The sequence below is a fragment of the Eptesicus fuscus genome, chromosome 7, assembly GCF_027574615.1.
Source record: "Eptesicus fuscus isolate TK198812 chromosome 7, DD_ASM_mEF_20220401, whole genome shotgun sequence".
In the NCBI taxonomy this organism is placed as follows: domain Eukaryota; kingdom Metazoa; phylum Chordata; class Mammalia; order Chiroptera; family Vespertilionidae; genus Eptesicus; species Eptesicus fuscus.
The window spans coordinates 23,190,342-23,205,773 of NC_072479.1; the positions used below are offsets into that span (position 1 = coordinate 23,190,342).

Below are 15,432 nucleotides of genomic sequence, written 5' to 3' on the forward strand. Positions count from 1 at the left end.
ACAGCCTAGTGATACCCTAAGGAAAGGATACAAGTAAGCTGTTCCCGGACCCAGGATACTTGGAAAGTCTGAGAAAGCAAATGTACGTTGTTTTAAGTAACCAAGATTGTGGTAATTTTTAATGAAATAATAGAAAACTAATACCATATATAAAAACATGGTAAACGTGTTATATTTTAATATTGAATCAGACCATTTCATTTTGCAGTGTTTGAAGAATAGGGTTCAATTAAAATATGTCTTTAAAATTCCTTAATTCCTGTATTTCTGAAGGTTGTGTGTTACGCATTCTGGTGTTAATTTTCTTAGATAATTAACCAGTACATGAACAATTTGTATTATAATGCCAATATGTTCAAAAACTAAAAATCATAGACTATAATTTTCTGCTTCTCTTACAAGAGAAGAGTGGGGTGAGACAATAATGTACTAATGTTTTTAATAGAAGAATGAAAAAAAGTATATATCTATCACGATGCAAAAAGTATATAAAGCCAGTATTATTTGTATAAAGTTCACATCAACTGATCAAAAAATGATGTCTTAATTACCTGTCAGTTAATCATCTATTTTAAAACAAAGAAGAAACATGGGATTTCCACTCTAGCAACATGGTAAATTTCTAAAGCTCTTGATTAAAACCCAATCTATATTTTATATATATATATAGATATATAGATAGATAGATATGTGTGTGTGTGTATATATATATATATATATAATATGCAAATAGACTGAATGGCAGGACAACCAAACAACCGAACAACCAGTCACTATGACGTGTGCTGACCACCAGGGGGCGTACGCGAAACCTGGCGGGTGTTGGCAGCAGGTGGCAGAGCACTGAACATGGCGGGCGTTGGCCACAGCGGGATGGTGGAGCAGGGAAACAGGGCTGCCAGACCAAGGCAGGGCACCGGTTGCTGTCATCTGGGGCAAGCCTCTGGTGGTTACTGAAAATTCTTTGCCCCCCCACCCCCCACGTTGTGGTCCCTGCTGGCGCCGGCCCTGCTCGCACCTGCTCCTGGTGCCGGCCCCAATCGCTCTACGCTGTCAGCGGGTGCGAGCAGCGCCAGAGCTGTCAGCATGTGTGAGTGGCGGCAGTGGGAGCGGGGTTGCCTGCAGACAGGGAACTGGGGGCCGTGGTGGGAGGGGCCGGGCGGGGGGTGGGGCGGAGGATGGGACAAGACCTGCCCCTGTGCCCATTGCAGCCTTGTGGCCCACAATTCCTTTCAAGGTGCACGAATTCATGCACTGGACCCCTAGTATTTGTATATGACACATGTCCTTAGAAAAATAAATCTGGAATATCACCAGTCTGCTTTGTGTTATGCAGAGCAGGCAGAGAGTAACTGTCAAATGTTTGATTCTACATCCAGAAAGGGACACTGGAGGCTAAATGTGTCAGCACTCTGCACTTGGAGTCAAGCAGGCTTGTCTTCAGCAAACCACAGGGCAAATAAAATTGAATGAAGCTTGTGGTATCTACAGGTCCCAAGGCAATGGTTACAGTCCTGATCCAGGAACCCCCCCAAACTGTTCTTCGTTTTCAACCAGGAATGCATAAATAACCTTTGCAAACTTCAGGCTTCCCACATTTTGCTTCTTGTCATTTAATGGAAGCATGCATAGACTCAGGTTCCTAGTGGGAAGTGTTCCGTTTTGCACAATTTCACTCACCACATGAAAGTAATAAAGGGGACATACTCTGGGACAGTTTTCTCTAGGGGAGCACTTGTTTGATATTTCCAAGAAGTGGGTGAAGAGAAGGACACAAGGGTGGAGGTGCCTATTTCTGCATCACACCACAGGGTTATCTTTACAGATACTATATCAACTGCTTTAAAAGTCCCAAAGTATTCAAACATGATAATGATGCTATTTCATGGTTACCGAGTGCTACTGAGCACCTGAACTAAGTGAGTTAATGCAGCATCTTATTTATTCCTTACACAAGCCTGTGGAAGAGGTACTGTAGCTACACTCATGGCATGGGTAAGAAACTGGAAGCTTACAGAGGTTAATGATTTGTGAGTTGAAGTAGAAACACTTCTATTTTTTAAACATCCCTTCTATTTTTTTTTTTTTCTTTTTTGGGGGGGGAGCAGTTTTAGGTTCAAGCAAAACTGAGCACAGGGTACAGAGATTTCCTATATACTGCCTCCCCCCACTCATTCACATCTCCCCCATTATAAACATTCCTTCTAGACTGGTACATTGGTTACAATAGACACTGACACATCATTGTCGCCCAAATCCCATAGTTAACATTAGAGTTCACTCTTGATGTGGTGCATTCTATGGAGTTGAAAGAATTCAGGATGACATGTATTCACAAAATTGTATCATTCAGAGTAAGTTTGTGTCTACTTAAATCAAAGCCCAAGGAGTGAGGAGAGAGAGAGAGAGAGAGAGAGATTGGTTCCTCCAGGTACATGCCCCTTGACCAGGAATGGAACCCACGACCCGCCCTGCACAGGCCAACCCTCTAACCACAGAGCCACACAGGCCAGGGCAAAGCCCTTATTCTTTACCCCATTCTTTAACCGTAATACCGCAAAGCAGGGGTCCTCAAGCTTTTGAAACAGGGGTATGTGCTGTCTGGCCAATAACGGAACAGAAGGAAATACATACTATTTGTATTTTCAGCAACCCCTGGATCACATCAACGAACGTTTGCGTCCTATATTACCATTAGCAAAGTGTTCGCATCCTGGTCTCGTTTGCTCATCGTAAGAACCCTATTGAAGGTGGGTGTGAAGGTGGGTGTGCAGTACAGCGTGCCGATGTGAAGAATTTAGGCTCTGGGGTCAAAGGAGCATAAGCTTAGGTATTAGCCCTACAGTTCATTAGCCCCACGACCTTGGGCAAATCCACCTCTCAGTTCCCCAACTGCCAGGCGTGGTGACAACGCCCAGCTCACAGGCAGGCGTGGGCATGGTGAGCGGGAGCCCCAGCGCACAATCAGCCGCGCCATAAACGTCTGCCGCCCTGGTTCAGGGATCAGGAGCCCCGGCTCCCAGTGGTTGGAAGAGCAGGCACTGACCCTAAGGTCAGGAGCGGGGCCCCGTTTTCTGACACGGAGAACTTTCTCCCTCCCCCCCTTTCTCCTTGAAGGGGTTGGATATACGTTTATTGGTTTACGGATACACAGTTCTCCCCCCCCCCCCCCCCCCCGCCTCCCACGTTCAGCCGGAGGGCCAGCTTCTGCACGCCCACGCCTGCAGGTGGTTGAAGAAAACTGCCTCCAGCGTCTCCTAAGCGGGGCAGCAGAAACCCAGCCACCAGCTCCCCCTCAGAACTGCGTCACAAGCCCCCTGCGAACGTTCACGGGGCACCTGGTTCTGGCCCGAACCCAGCCTCCGTGCACAGGAACGACCTCGACTCCAATTGGCTGTCGCCCAGGGCAACCAAGGACGCGGTGGCACGCGGGGCCTCCCGCCGGTATTTAAAGGCTGTCGTTGCCCGCGCCCCCTCAGTCCGGCCAGGACGCTGGCGGAGACGCGCCTGGGTTGAGAGGGAGCATCAAGGTAACGGGAACCCCCGGCCTCCCCAGCCCGAACCCCCGCGGAGGTGGGGGCGTGCGGGGCGCCTGCCCCTTAGTGTTGAGCACCAACACTTCTGTCCCCACCCTCTTCACACAGCGCCAGCCCCACCCAACCCACCTGGGCGAGGCCACCCGGGTGCGAAGGACAAGAGATTCCCGCAGAAGAGCGGGTGAGCGAGCGGAGAAGAGGGTCTCTCTGGAGGGTAAGGCCGGATCTCAGGCAGGCACGTGGTGCTGTGCGGAGGGACACTGGGTGACGAGGCGGCAGAACCTCGGATCTGGCCAAATTTGAGGACAGCTTTTAGGACGCTTCCACCTAGACCTCTCGGAGCTCCCTGAGCCATGACCCAGACCCTCAATAAAAGGGAAGCCCCCCTTAACCTGGGCGGCGGCTGGGCATCCTCTGCTCCGTCTCGCACTTGGTCCTCCTGCCACCGAAGGCGCAGGGGCGCCCCGATTTACAAGCGGCGGCAACACTATGGCCCCAAGTCTGAGTATGAGCCCCAGAGGAAGCAGCAGAAGCCACGGTACGGCCCGGGCCCTTGGTTCCAACCACCCCAGAGTCCTTATTGGAGCATGTACTCTAACTGGGGGTGCTGGGGAGGGCCCTGGTGCCCACCTCCAATGGGATACCGGAAGCCCCCCAGCCCTGGGCTGGTGGCCCGAATGTACGGTCTGCACCCAGTCTGCCTTTGCTGCTGCTTCTGCTGGCGTGGGCCCTGGAACCCCGGCTGGGCGAGGGCCCCTGTCCGCAAGAAGCGCTGGGGCCGCAGGGGCCGAGGCCTGCGCCGCCAGCCTAGCCGCCCGGTCCCAAAGAGCCCATCCGTGGAGGTGAGCCCCCTGCTGCAGCCTGTCAACCTGTATGGGTGGCGGGCGCCCGGCTTGCAGGCGCCCCGCAACACCACCCAGTTCATCATGAACCAGATCTACGAGGACATGCGGCAGCAAGAGAAGCTGGAGCGCCAGCAGGAGGCGCTGCGGGCTCAGCAGGCCCAGGAAGGTGGAAACGACGCGCCTCCCAGTGGGGATGAGGAAGACGCGGAGCTGCAGGACGCTTTGTATGGCTTTGGGCAGAATCCCTCTCTGGCCTTTAGTCCTGCCCCGGAGGAAGAGGAAAACCATTCTCCGGCCCCACAGCTGGTGGATGAAGAGGAAGAGGAGAAATACGATGATGAGTGTGATGAGGAGGAGTGTGATGGGAAAGACGAAGAGAGTGAGGAAGAGGAGAGTGAGGAGGAGGAAGATGAAGAGGCAGAGGCCCAGGATGAAGAGGAGGTGGAAGAGGCGGAGGAGGAGGTGGAAGAGGAGGAAGCAGAGGAAATAGAAGAGGAGGAGGGGCTAGAGGAGGATGAGCAGAAAGAGGAAGAGAATCATTTGCCTCTGGAAATGCCCTTATCATTCCTGATGGCTGAGGAGGAGAGAGCGAACTTTATAGACTGTTCTTCTTTAAGCCCAGCATAGGTCATTCCGAAAGTGTCACAGGAGGCTCTCCTCATGTTACAGGACACTGTTAGAAAGGGATTTGAGGAATGGGATGGATTAGCAACATATTAAAAACTAATTTAAAAGTGAGTTCCATTAATAAAAATATCCATGTAAACCCTTTCTTTGGCCATTATAAAAATTTTAAAAATTGATGTGTTTGTGTGTGACTGTGGGTGGGGGAAGGGGAGCTTTCAAACATAATTTTTAATTCAAAATGATTAAAGGCCAAATATTTTATTACTACAGTTTGAATGTTTTCATTTGGTGTTTTCCTTTCTAGATATCCAAGTTTTCTTAATTCTGGCACTACTAAAAACGTGTTGTTGTTGTTGTTTAATATAACAGATATATGATTATCTACTTAATGACCTTGAAATCAATAGCTTTTTTAACTGTTACATCCATAAGGAGCACGTGCCATTTCTACTGAATATCCATCAGTGCTCTTAACCTGATAACTCAACTTATTTTATTAAAACTATTTATTAAACTTTTCTTGTAGATTTTTCCACCTTCAGAGTTGATTTTTGAAGGCTGTATTTTGGTAGCCCCATATTCAGACTCCGAGGCATTGCTCATTTATAGTTCTTGTTCCACAGTGCCATGGATCTTCCTCAGAAGAACATGGAAGTTGCTTCTGTGGAACTGGTTATCTGCCATGGCTTCAACAATCCATACCATGCGTGGAGAAGATGCCCCATGGTCAGAAGTCAACTTGCACATCTAGTTAAAACCCAAGGTAACTGCAAGCAATGGAACATAGTTTAGATTTTGAAGCCTTGTTCCTAGATATATGCCTTGTCATAACTTCACAGGGACCATAAAAATAATTTTTTTGCAGAATTGATTTTAAAGATTATTGACATTTTGGGGTGGAATACCATTTCTTTTACTTATAAAAGAATAAAACAAAGATGTGTAAGTGCAAGTTTGCAAAGATGTGTAATTTCTAATGTCACTACCAAAAATACATTATTCAAAACAATAGCTTTTATTTAGACTTTTTTTTAGGAACAATACATTTCTTCCTGAGCACTTAATTATCAACTTAAAAAAGTTTACATTGATAGCATATTTCCAGAATAGATGGACTCCATAGATAAAGAATTTAAGCCTGCCATTTCAAAAATTGTATCTTGACAAACTGTACTTCTAAGTATAGTTTTAACCAACATTTAGTATTTATTCGGTGAAGACTGTATGGTGATATCTTACCTGGATCTTGAGTTTTACTCAGATAGCCCAGTGTATTGCAGCTTTCGGAGTGATAAGCTTAAGCTGTTGAAAAATAATAGAAATAAAAATAAAGTATTAAGTGAAATTATATTGCTTCTCACTTATTATTATTTAAATATCAGAAATCTATTCAGAAATATACTTCAGTAGCCAACAGGATGAACAGAAGAAGAAAAACTAATTCAAACATTGTAAGAATTTTTAAATGACACCAAACACTCCAAACTATAGCAGTGAATAATCAAACATTTATTTATACTCTAAGAAATAATTTCCTGCATCATGCAATTTCTGAGTTCCCTATAAAAGTAGTTTAAAATTGGCTAGCTATATGCATCTATAATGTATATAAGCAGAGGGAAATCAAGAACTCTGTACCTGGTCAATCCCAATACCGGTCAATAAATCTTTACAAGGCATAGCTCCAAAACACTTAATCCATGAAAAATATTCCCTAGATCTTAAGCATGTTCTCAGTAAAGAAACCCTTTCATTTAGGATTGAATTTTTTACAATCACATCTGGACAATTCTCTATTTTACAAAATATTCTACTTTTAAATTAAAGATTCAACACAGTGTTTCTACACACACACAGTGTCCCTCCACTAGTCATTGTAAAAGATGTAAACATGAGCAGTGACTCAGTGCTGAGGTCTTTTCCGCATCTACTAGGGTTCAGGAATCTGGAGAAGGGCTGGGAGTAAATGAATGAAGAGACTAGAGAAGAAATATGAATTTGGGAGGCCAGACAGATACTTAGTTGTAGTGACTAAGCTCTCTGAATCTTGGGACCCCTGGCTTATTCCCACATTTTTCCCTATAGCAAAGCAGATATACATATCAAAGGTAAGGCTTGGTAAACAATAGAGGATTATCAGGTAAGGGGAACTGCCCTCAGCTGTCTGGCAGCAGGCAATAAAATGCAGATCTTCAGCCCTGCTGAAAATGCCCATCAGCCTTCTGATGAACTTCTCGCATTTATTATGTCCTGCTGGACTTAGCCTCCAGCAACTCAGAACTTCACCCTAGTTTATGTGCCATTAACCAAGAAATATTTACTGAATTTCTAGGGGTTAAGCACTGTGAAGAGTGTAAGGGTACAATGACGAATAAACAAACCCCCTACTCATGTAGCTTATATTGCAGTAGAAAATAAAAACATTAAATGAAGAGTTAGAAAAATTACTTGCTGCAACTATTCTAAAGGAAATACACCACTATGAAAGTATCCTATATAATAAAGAGGGAATATGCTAACTGACTGTCACACCCTCACAAAGATGACAGTGCCCACAGCCAATAAGGATGGAATATGCTAATTGACTGCCACACCCTCAAAGATGGAGGTGCCCACAGCCACAAGATGGCGGCATCCAGTCCCCTCAGCCCCACTGGGGTGCCTGCCTCTGGAGTCCCCCAGTCCCTTCAGCCCCACAGCCACCCAGGGCCAGCCTGAGGCACAGGCAAGCCACCAATGGCGGCTGCCCAGCCACCCAGGGCCGCCCAAGGTTCAGGTAACCAGGGCCGGCCGAGGCTTGCACTGTCGGCAGTGGCAGCAGCAGAGGTGTGATGGGGGCATCGCCTTCCCCTGATCACCAGGTTGCCTCCTGCCCCTGAGGGCTCCTGGACTGTGATAGGGGTCAGGTCAGGCTGAGGAACCCCCCTCCAGTGCATGAATTTTCATGCACCAGGACTCTAGTATGTCATAAGAAAATCCAAGAGTGAAACTGGGGGTGTTTACTGTGGGCAGAGGAAGCTATGAGTCTAAAGGCCAAGAGCTAGGAGGAGCTTGTGCCTTGGGTTAATTGAGGACAGGGAACCACGGTGTTCTGAAGGAGTGGCCAATGAAAAGCGAGAGAGGTAAGCAAAAGCCATATTACCTGTTCATTTGTGTGCTATCCATACCTTCTGAATAGACACCAACAAAAATTAAAGGAAAAACATCTGATTTCTTCACATTTTTTTTTATTAGGTATTGTGATGGTCATTACTAATCCTGAACGCTGACAGGAAATAATTAAATCATGTCAGGGGTGAGGGATTTGGTCATCCAGTATACCTGTGACCCTTTTCAGAAACCTCCCTTACATGATCATGTAATGACAGCACTCTGCTCAGCATGACTGGAGCACCATAGTTGTAAACTCCCTTGGAGAACCTCTGCACAGCTTGTTCAGTACAACTTGATGATTCAATAGTAACAGTCTTAATATGGCTTAGAATACACCCAGTCATTCATTTTAGAGGTAAGTGTACACTTGAAGAAAACACATTTTTTTAAAAATACAGTAAGCTCATTATTAAAGTACTATCAAGTTTGTTGAGTGAACACAATGGTAATGAAGTGCCACTTAGTCATTTATTTCAAGAATGGAGGTATTTCCTTTGTTATTTGTCAGAAAAATAATATATTTATAAGGTATGTGCTTGAAGAACCTTTGCTGTATATTCTTAGATGTTTTTTCAAGTAGAGATTCTGATATTTTCCTTTTCTAGGGACTGACAACAGCATTTGTTGATTTATCTTCATTACTTGGTCTTCACAGTAAGTTAAGGAGATTTTTTTTCTGTGAAAAATTAGCATTTTAAGGATGGCAAATATACTTAACATTTAGAGATCAACTCTGAATTCTGAATACATATGCCAGTGGTCGGCAAACTCATTAGTCAACAGAGCCAAATATCAACAGTTCAACGATTGAAATTTCTTTTGAGAGCCAAATTTTTTAAACTTAAATTTCTTCTAACTTCATTTCTTCAAAATAGACTCGCCCAGGCCGTGGTATTTTGTGGAAGAGCCACACTCAAGGAGCCAAAGAGCCGCATGTGGCTCGCGAGCCGCAGTTTGCTGACCATGGACATATGCATATAAAGACAGTAATTCTACCATAGTTTCATTAAAATAAACACATGAGGTAAAATAACCAGTCCTGTCAGCTACACAAAACCTATAGCATCTGCAAAGAAAATGATACTCATATCACCCCATATGAGTAAGGGAGTGAGTAGGACAAGACAAAAGCTTCTTGCCCTTGCTTTGTGGCTCAGTAGGTTGTGCACCATTTCTTGCACAAAAAGGTTGCTGATTTGGTTAGGACCCATGCCCAGCTTGCAGACTCAAACCCAGATCACAAGCCTGTATGAGGCAGCCCATTGATGTTTTTCAATCTCTCCCTGTCCCTTCCTTTCTCTCTAAAAATCAATAATACACTAGTAGAAATTCATTTTTTAAAGAAAATGGCTTATTTATCTTTTAGCAGCATAATAAAATATGTGCAGCTATGTTGTTTATATTTAGGTAGGTTCAAATTAATACAGTCACAATTGAAAATTACTCTTAATGCTTCTGAATCACTTTGGCCTTGATATCTTCGGATTTAGAGCAACATCAAAATGTGGCTCTAAATTGTTTCAGTACTAGCATTGTTCTGCACCAATTTACTTTTAGCCCCTTAATGGAACATAGCTTCACATCAAGGTCAGCGGATGAAAGAGAAGAGTTTGGGCATTGGTGTGTGGTCACTGCTGCCTCAGAGACCCATAGCGGTAGCCTCTTGTGTCTGTTTCCTCCATCCCTCTCAGGCCTATTGTGAAGACCAAATAACCAAATATTTAAGAAGCATTGCATTCCAGACTTAACTGTTAATCACTATACACTAAACTACATTTTATAATCAAAATTATCAACCGAAAATCTCAACATGAGATCAGCCTAGATTCGTTAACAAGGCTCAGAAAATCTCATCTCATTGCAATTTTTTTGGACTGAGATAACCAATTTTTTTATTGAACTAAGAATGAATCTACTTGTTCTTAAAATTTAGTTTTAGCTTCTGTATACAAATAGTGTACAAATGCAATGGTCTGGTGCCTTGATATGGGCACCAGCAATATTGGCACCCCCTGAGAGTGTGTTAGAAAATGCAGATGCCTTGGCTCCAATGCAGATCTACTGAGTTAGAATCTACTTTGTAGCAAGGCCTCTAATTGCTATAGGTGCACATTAAAGACCCAGATGCTCTGTGGTTTAGGCATTGCAGAGCCCTCATAAGAATTTCATGTTTAAGATTGTGGTTTGTAGGTTCAAAATTTCCATTAATTACTCTAGTATCCTCAGAAATGTTACTGATGTTGAGGCTTCTCATTTTCCTTATCTGTACTAACTATCTTGGGATTAAATGAGATTATGAAGATTAAATGAGCCAATACTTAGCCAGTACTCAGAACAGTGATATTCAATACTTACCAGTTGTATTAAGAGTCTTATGCACAGATGAGACCATTTACATATAATGTAATATCTGAATGTAACTTGTTAATGATTAGAACAACCAAAAATGTAAAATCTCACAAGATAAAAAAGTGATTAACTTTGCCTTGTTTCTCCTTGGATAACTACAATCACAAAAACTACTTTGAGCTGCACATACCATGTGAACCAATTAAATCTCTGAGCTGGCTTCAACCTCAAAATACATATCCTGGCCTTTATTTCCTCCTCCCACTGCTAGTAAATGATGTTTCATTTCTTTCTATGGCTGACATAATATCTTAATGTCTCATGCTAAGAATTACCCATTTGAGGCAGGACCATTCTTCCCTATCTAAGCAATGGATATTAGAACACATTTTTTTCAAACTCAAAATACATAGATCATAATGCTTAAATTTGACAAAGTCTTATGCTGTACCTAAAGATATTGAAAATTCCAATAAATATTAAATAGCTGCTATAGACACTTAAGTTATTCAGAACATAGACGTAAGATTCCAAAAAAAACACCATTGAGCATATGCAAGATTCTTAGCATTATCACATTTAAACATAACCACACTGTGAACGAATGCTTTAATTTCCTTCTACAGATGAAGAAACTGAAATGCAAAGAAGTAAGTTGGGAACTCTAGTACTCTATTTTGAGTTCAAAGTTGTAGGTACACATGTTATTGCAGGGGTCCTCAAACTACGGCCCGTGGGCCACATGCGGCCCGCCGAGGACATTTATCCGGCCCGCCGGGTGTTTTTGCTGCCGCTGCCTGTCCTGCTTAGCAGCCGACTTAGCAGTGTGCATAGGAGTTTGTTCATAGTTTTTTTTTAAACTATAGTCCGGCCCTCCAACGATCTGAGGGACAGCGAACTGGACCCCTTTTTAAAAAGTTTGAGGACCCCTGTGTTATTGGAACATATCCCTCTGTTGCCTTATTTAAAACACTCTGTTCAGGAACAAATTTTTTTTCATAAGCTTGACCTGAGTTCCAAGGAGGGTTGGAAAGAGGAAATAGACAGTATCTGCAAAGTAGGGTTGATAATAGGGACACCTAAGGAAATGATACTGGTATTTCTGTCTCCATTATAATTCCTAGTAGTAGTTTTGGAATGGATATAAATCATATGATGATAATCTGACAACTTGTTGTTTAATATTTTTTGTACATGTGGGCCAATATGCATATATTAGGTGGGGAGAAAATTGAAGTACAATAAATTAGTCTAAGATGTAGTCGTGTTGCTTTTTATCTTTAATTAAGGTAAAATAAAAAGTTTACTTTAGAAAAATATAAGAATTTTTAGGTAATTTTATAAGTGTGTAAGATAATTAATTGGATATCATTCAGAATGATACCTCATTATTGAAGGTTCTGTCTTATGCTATACCTAAAAATAATATATTGGCATCTTCTGATGCTTTCATATGGCATTTGAACTTTTTAGAGTGACTTACATTTCTGTTATAAAATATTGAGTAGTCTCTCCTATGAATACATTTAGATTTTTAGCATGCCACTTTTAGTTATTGTTGGTTAAGACTTTTAATGGGTACTAATTAATTACCAGCTCTCACAAAAGCCACTATTAGATTAGACATTTCATATGACATTTACCAATAAATAGCACTACAAAAAGCAAAATTATAATGCTGCTCTATATAATTGTACCTATAGAATCTAGCATAGGTTGTAGCATTCTCATGAGCTGAGAGGTTATATGTAAAATGACAAGTTGAGGTCAAGAACAAGTGACTATATTTTTTTCCTCCAGTGGATTTTCCAACGTCAATGTTCATCTTTATTTTTTTCTTAAAAGAGGAATATTTAATGCTTTTTTTTTTTCTTAAAAGAGTTTTGTGAATTCCATACTATTCCCTGCAATAAACCCATGATCTCAAGTTATTTCCTGGCACAAATATTTAAGTACAAACAAAGTTAATAAAACTATTAACTATTTATCTCATTTACTTTATATTTTGCCTTCTTATGCAGAACCCTATGCTGTACAACTAATAATGTATAGGTGCCACCTAGTGGCAGAGGTAAAAAATTTAAATATGAACTACTGATCCTGGTGTTCCTGTTGTATTTACAGATGCATTTTTGGGGACATTTATATGTATATATTAATATATATAACGGGTACTGTAAAGGTGTTGGTACAACCACCATATTAAGATATTTATATTATTCATTTGAATGTGTTGCCATATACCTTGGCTTTTAATATATTTTTGACCTCTGAGAAAAAGCCATAAACTACCAAAGTTTGTAAAGAAAAGAGGGAAAACAGATTCACAAGTGTCCTTGGATTTCTATGAATTATTATTTTATGTAATTATAATAATGTAATACTGTTAATTATAGGTTATCTAAAGGCATACTTATACTAAATCTATTTTGAATTTTGACATTAAGACCACTAACATCAGCAATCTGCACAGACAATATATTTTTATGTCCTTTAATAGAGATAGCAAAAGAAGGCGACACTTAAACTTTATCTTTAATGCTTAAATTTTAAATCCAAATTGCTAAATGAAATAATGCTTAATACTTTAATCCTGAGAAACAAAAATGAGAATATTTGTTCATTGGCCATTACCTAGTTTTAAATGCAGGACTTGTGATAGTCACTTCCTTTCTGGCACTTGAGCATCACTTAATTTATTAATGATAACAGCCACCAATTACAGCACAACTTGTTAGGGAAAGAGACAAACCAGCTTATTTGTTTGTCTGGCATCCAGAAGATAATTAATATCTTCATTACTGCCCCATTTCCAGCTCTTTCCAGCTGCTTAACCACTTCTATTGGGTGCATAAATCAGTGGTAAGTATTGGCTCTGCCTTAGCCTGAGAGGCAGTTTCCACATTCACAACTTTGTTAGTAATGCATTCATCAATTGCCCCAGAGCACCTTTGGAAAGGGTAGGTACCCCTGCTTTGTAATTCCTTCACACTCACTTCATTGACAATCCCATTAGCCTTTTGAAATTATAGTTAGTTGTCTGTGGTTCTCTTCTACCTAAGAATACTATAGGGCAAGGAACTAATTTTCTATTTTCCATGCACCTAAGGAGGCCTCAATAAACATTTTTAATATTATGAAAAAAAATGGATGAAACTATGAAATGAACAAAATAAATCTACGAAATGAACTATGATTACTAGGTAGTTCTAACAAGGAAGCATGGTGACTTATTCACGACGTGTGACCTAAAACTAGTCTCAGTAGAAAAGCCTAGACAAGAGTGAACAAGGAAGGAACCCAACCACAGCCCTTGCACTCTGAACGCTGCTACACAAGACACAGGTCCTTGTTGACAGATGGATCCTCATAGGAACTCGACAAACAATTATTTACTGTAACATAAAAGCTCTTGGCTTCCACTTGTTGGACCATGAATATGAACCGACTTAATAGTGCTCACAACAATGATTCTCCTCCTAAAGTGCCCCTGAACATACATTTTTATAATTCCACAATTTAAAGTACCTGATTTAGAAATTTATGACAATCAACATTTGTTTTATTCCATGTTTCAACGAGCATTTGCTGAGACCTGTGTCAGGGCCTATGCTAAGCACATATGCTTCGTTTACTAGTGAGAAAGCTGATGCCAGCAGCCCTTGAACATCTTACCCACAGTTGCGCAGCTAATGGGTGAAAGAGGTTGGAAACCACACAGTCTGTTTCCTTAAATCATTGACTCTGCTCTGTGAAATGAAGGGGAGAATAATGAAATTTTAAATTCAGTTCAGATTATTCAAGGACATAACTCCGAGTCAATATCTAAGTCAAACTTTTGCAGCCATACTGCATATGATAATACTGTCCTGGAAAAATGCTGAGTCTCAGTAATTGGTGTCCAAAGGTTTGTGATAAATTATTTATGAGATGAGAAGTTTTAAAGGGAGAAAAGGAGCAGAGTGAAAAACTGTGCTAGAATATTCACATCATTAGAGCACTTTCTTGGCCCCTGGCCCCATTCTTCTAAGGTGAAAGTATGAAGCTTATTCTGATTGCAGAATTCTTAATTATCTAAATGAGGAGTCAGCTGTCACTAATGGAAGGTGGGTGAAAATGGAAAATTACTCACTACTGGCAGGAGGAGAGCCCGAGGGCTGCCACAGGGCTGTCAGTTAGAAGAATATTCAATACTGTGTAAAAAAACAAAAGCAGTAGCCAATATCAGGAGGTCATGGGCATAATGGAGAGTCCAACTGTAAAGCTGAGAAAAGTTTACTATAAGGAAAATACCTGGAATTTAGTAAGAATCTAAATTGGAAATAAGAACATGTAATGTATTACAACTCCTATGTCACTAAGATTACTATCAGACCCAGCCATAAGTATGGACAAAAACGGGGAGTTGAATTCCAGTGTACCTTAAAGCCCTACTTTCTTCACAATACTTTCCACTTGTCAATGGCATGTTCTCTCTAGCTTAAGCCTCTCCAATGTTAAGGAGGAGCCTCTCACCACTCCTTTAGTTTAAGACAATGTTTTCCTTATAAACCAAATATTAAATTTTACATATATTAGAAGATATTTGGCAATTAATAATGCCCAATAAGTATTTTAGCATGTATTTGTTTATGCAGTTTAGCAAAATTGTTGACTTAGAGAAAAAAAGGACCCATAAGGAATAGAACAGAAAGAGATTTGATGGGAATTCAATGTGGTGACTCATTGTTGATAGAGGTTAGAGGGAGGAAGGTGATTGGTCCAGATTACATTAACAAAACAGATCCATAAAGATTTTGCTAAAAGCCTTAAGTCAAGTGTGTTTTAAAATGCATAATTTTTAAGACTGTAGGGTGTTCATTATTATTATCCATTTTTGTATGAAACCTATAGGACACTAAAGTTTAGACTCATTACAACTA

General features: G+C 41.3%; 1 protein-coding gene across 7 annotated transcripts in view; it reads left to right on the top strand.

The window, feature by feature from the left end:
• The first annotated feature begins 3,180 nt into the window (after window positions 1–3,180).
• Window positions 3,181–15,432, top strand: part of CCER1 (coiled-coil glutamate rich protein 1) — a 129,351-nt gene continuing 117,099 nt past the window's right edge. For 3 of the 7 annotated variants that reach the window (XR_008556702.1, XR_008556704.1, XR_008556700.1), the window contains exons 1-3: window positions 3,181–3,530; window positions 3,645–3,750; window positions 5,632–5,771. Coding sequence is in view for 1 of the 7 variants with exons in the window: in XM_008143777.3 (XP_008141999.2) it covers window positions 3,890–5,008 (1,119 nt within the window). In the remaining 6 variants the exon portion in view is untranslated. Of the gene's footprint in view, window positions 3,531–3,644; window positions 5,273–5,631; window positions 5,949–8,766; window positions 8,816–11,136; window positions 11,159–15,432 lie in introns of those variants that run through there. The other 4 variants (XR_008556701.1, XR_008556703.1, XR_008556699.1 and 1 more) reach the window with 4 other exon arrangements.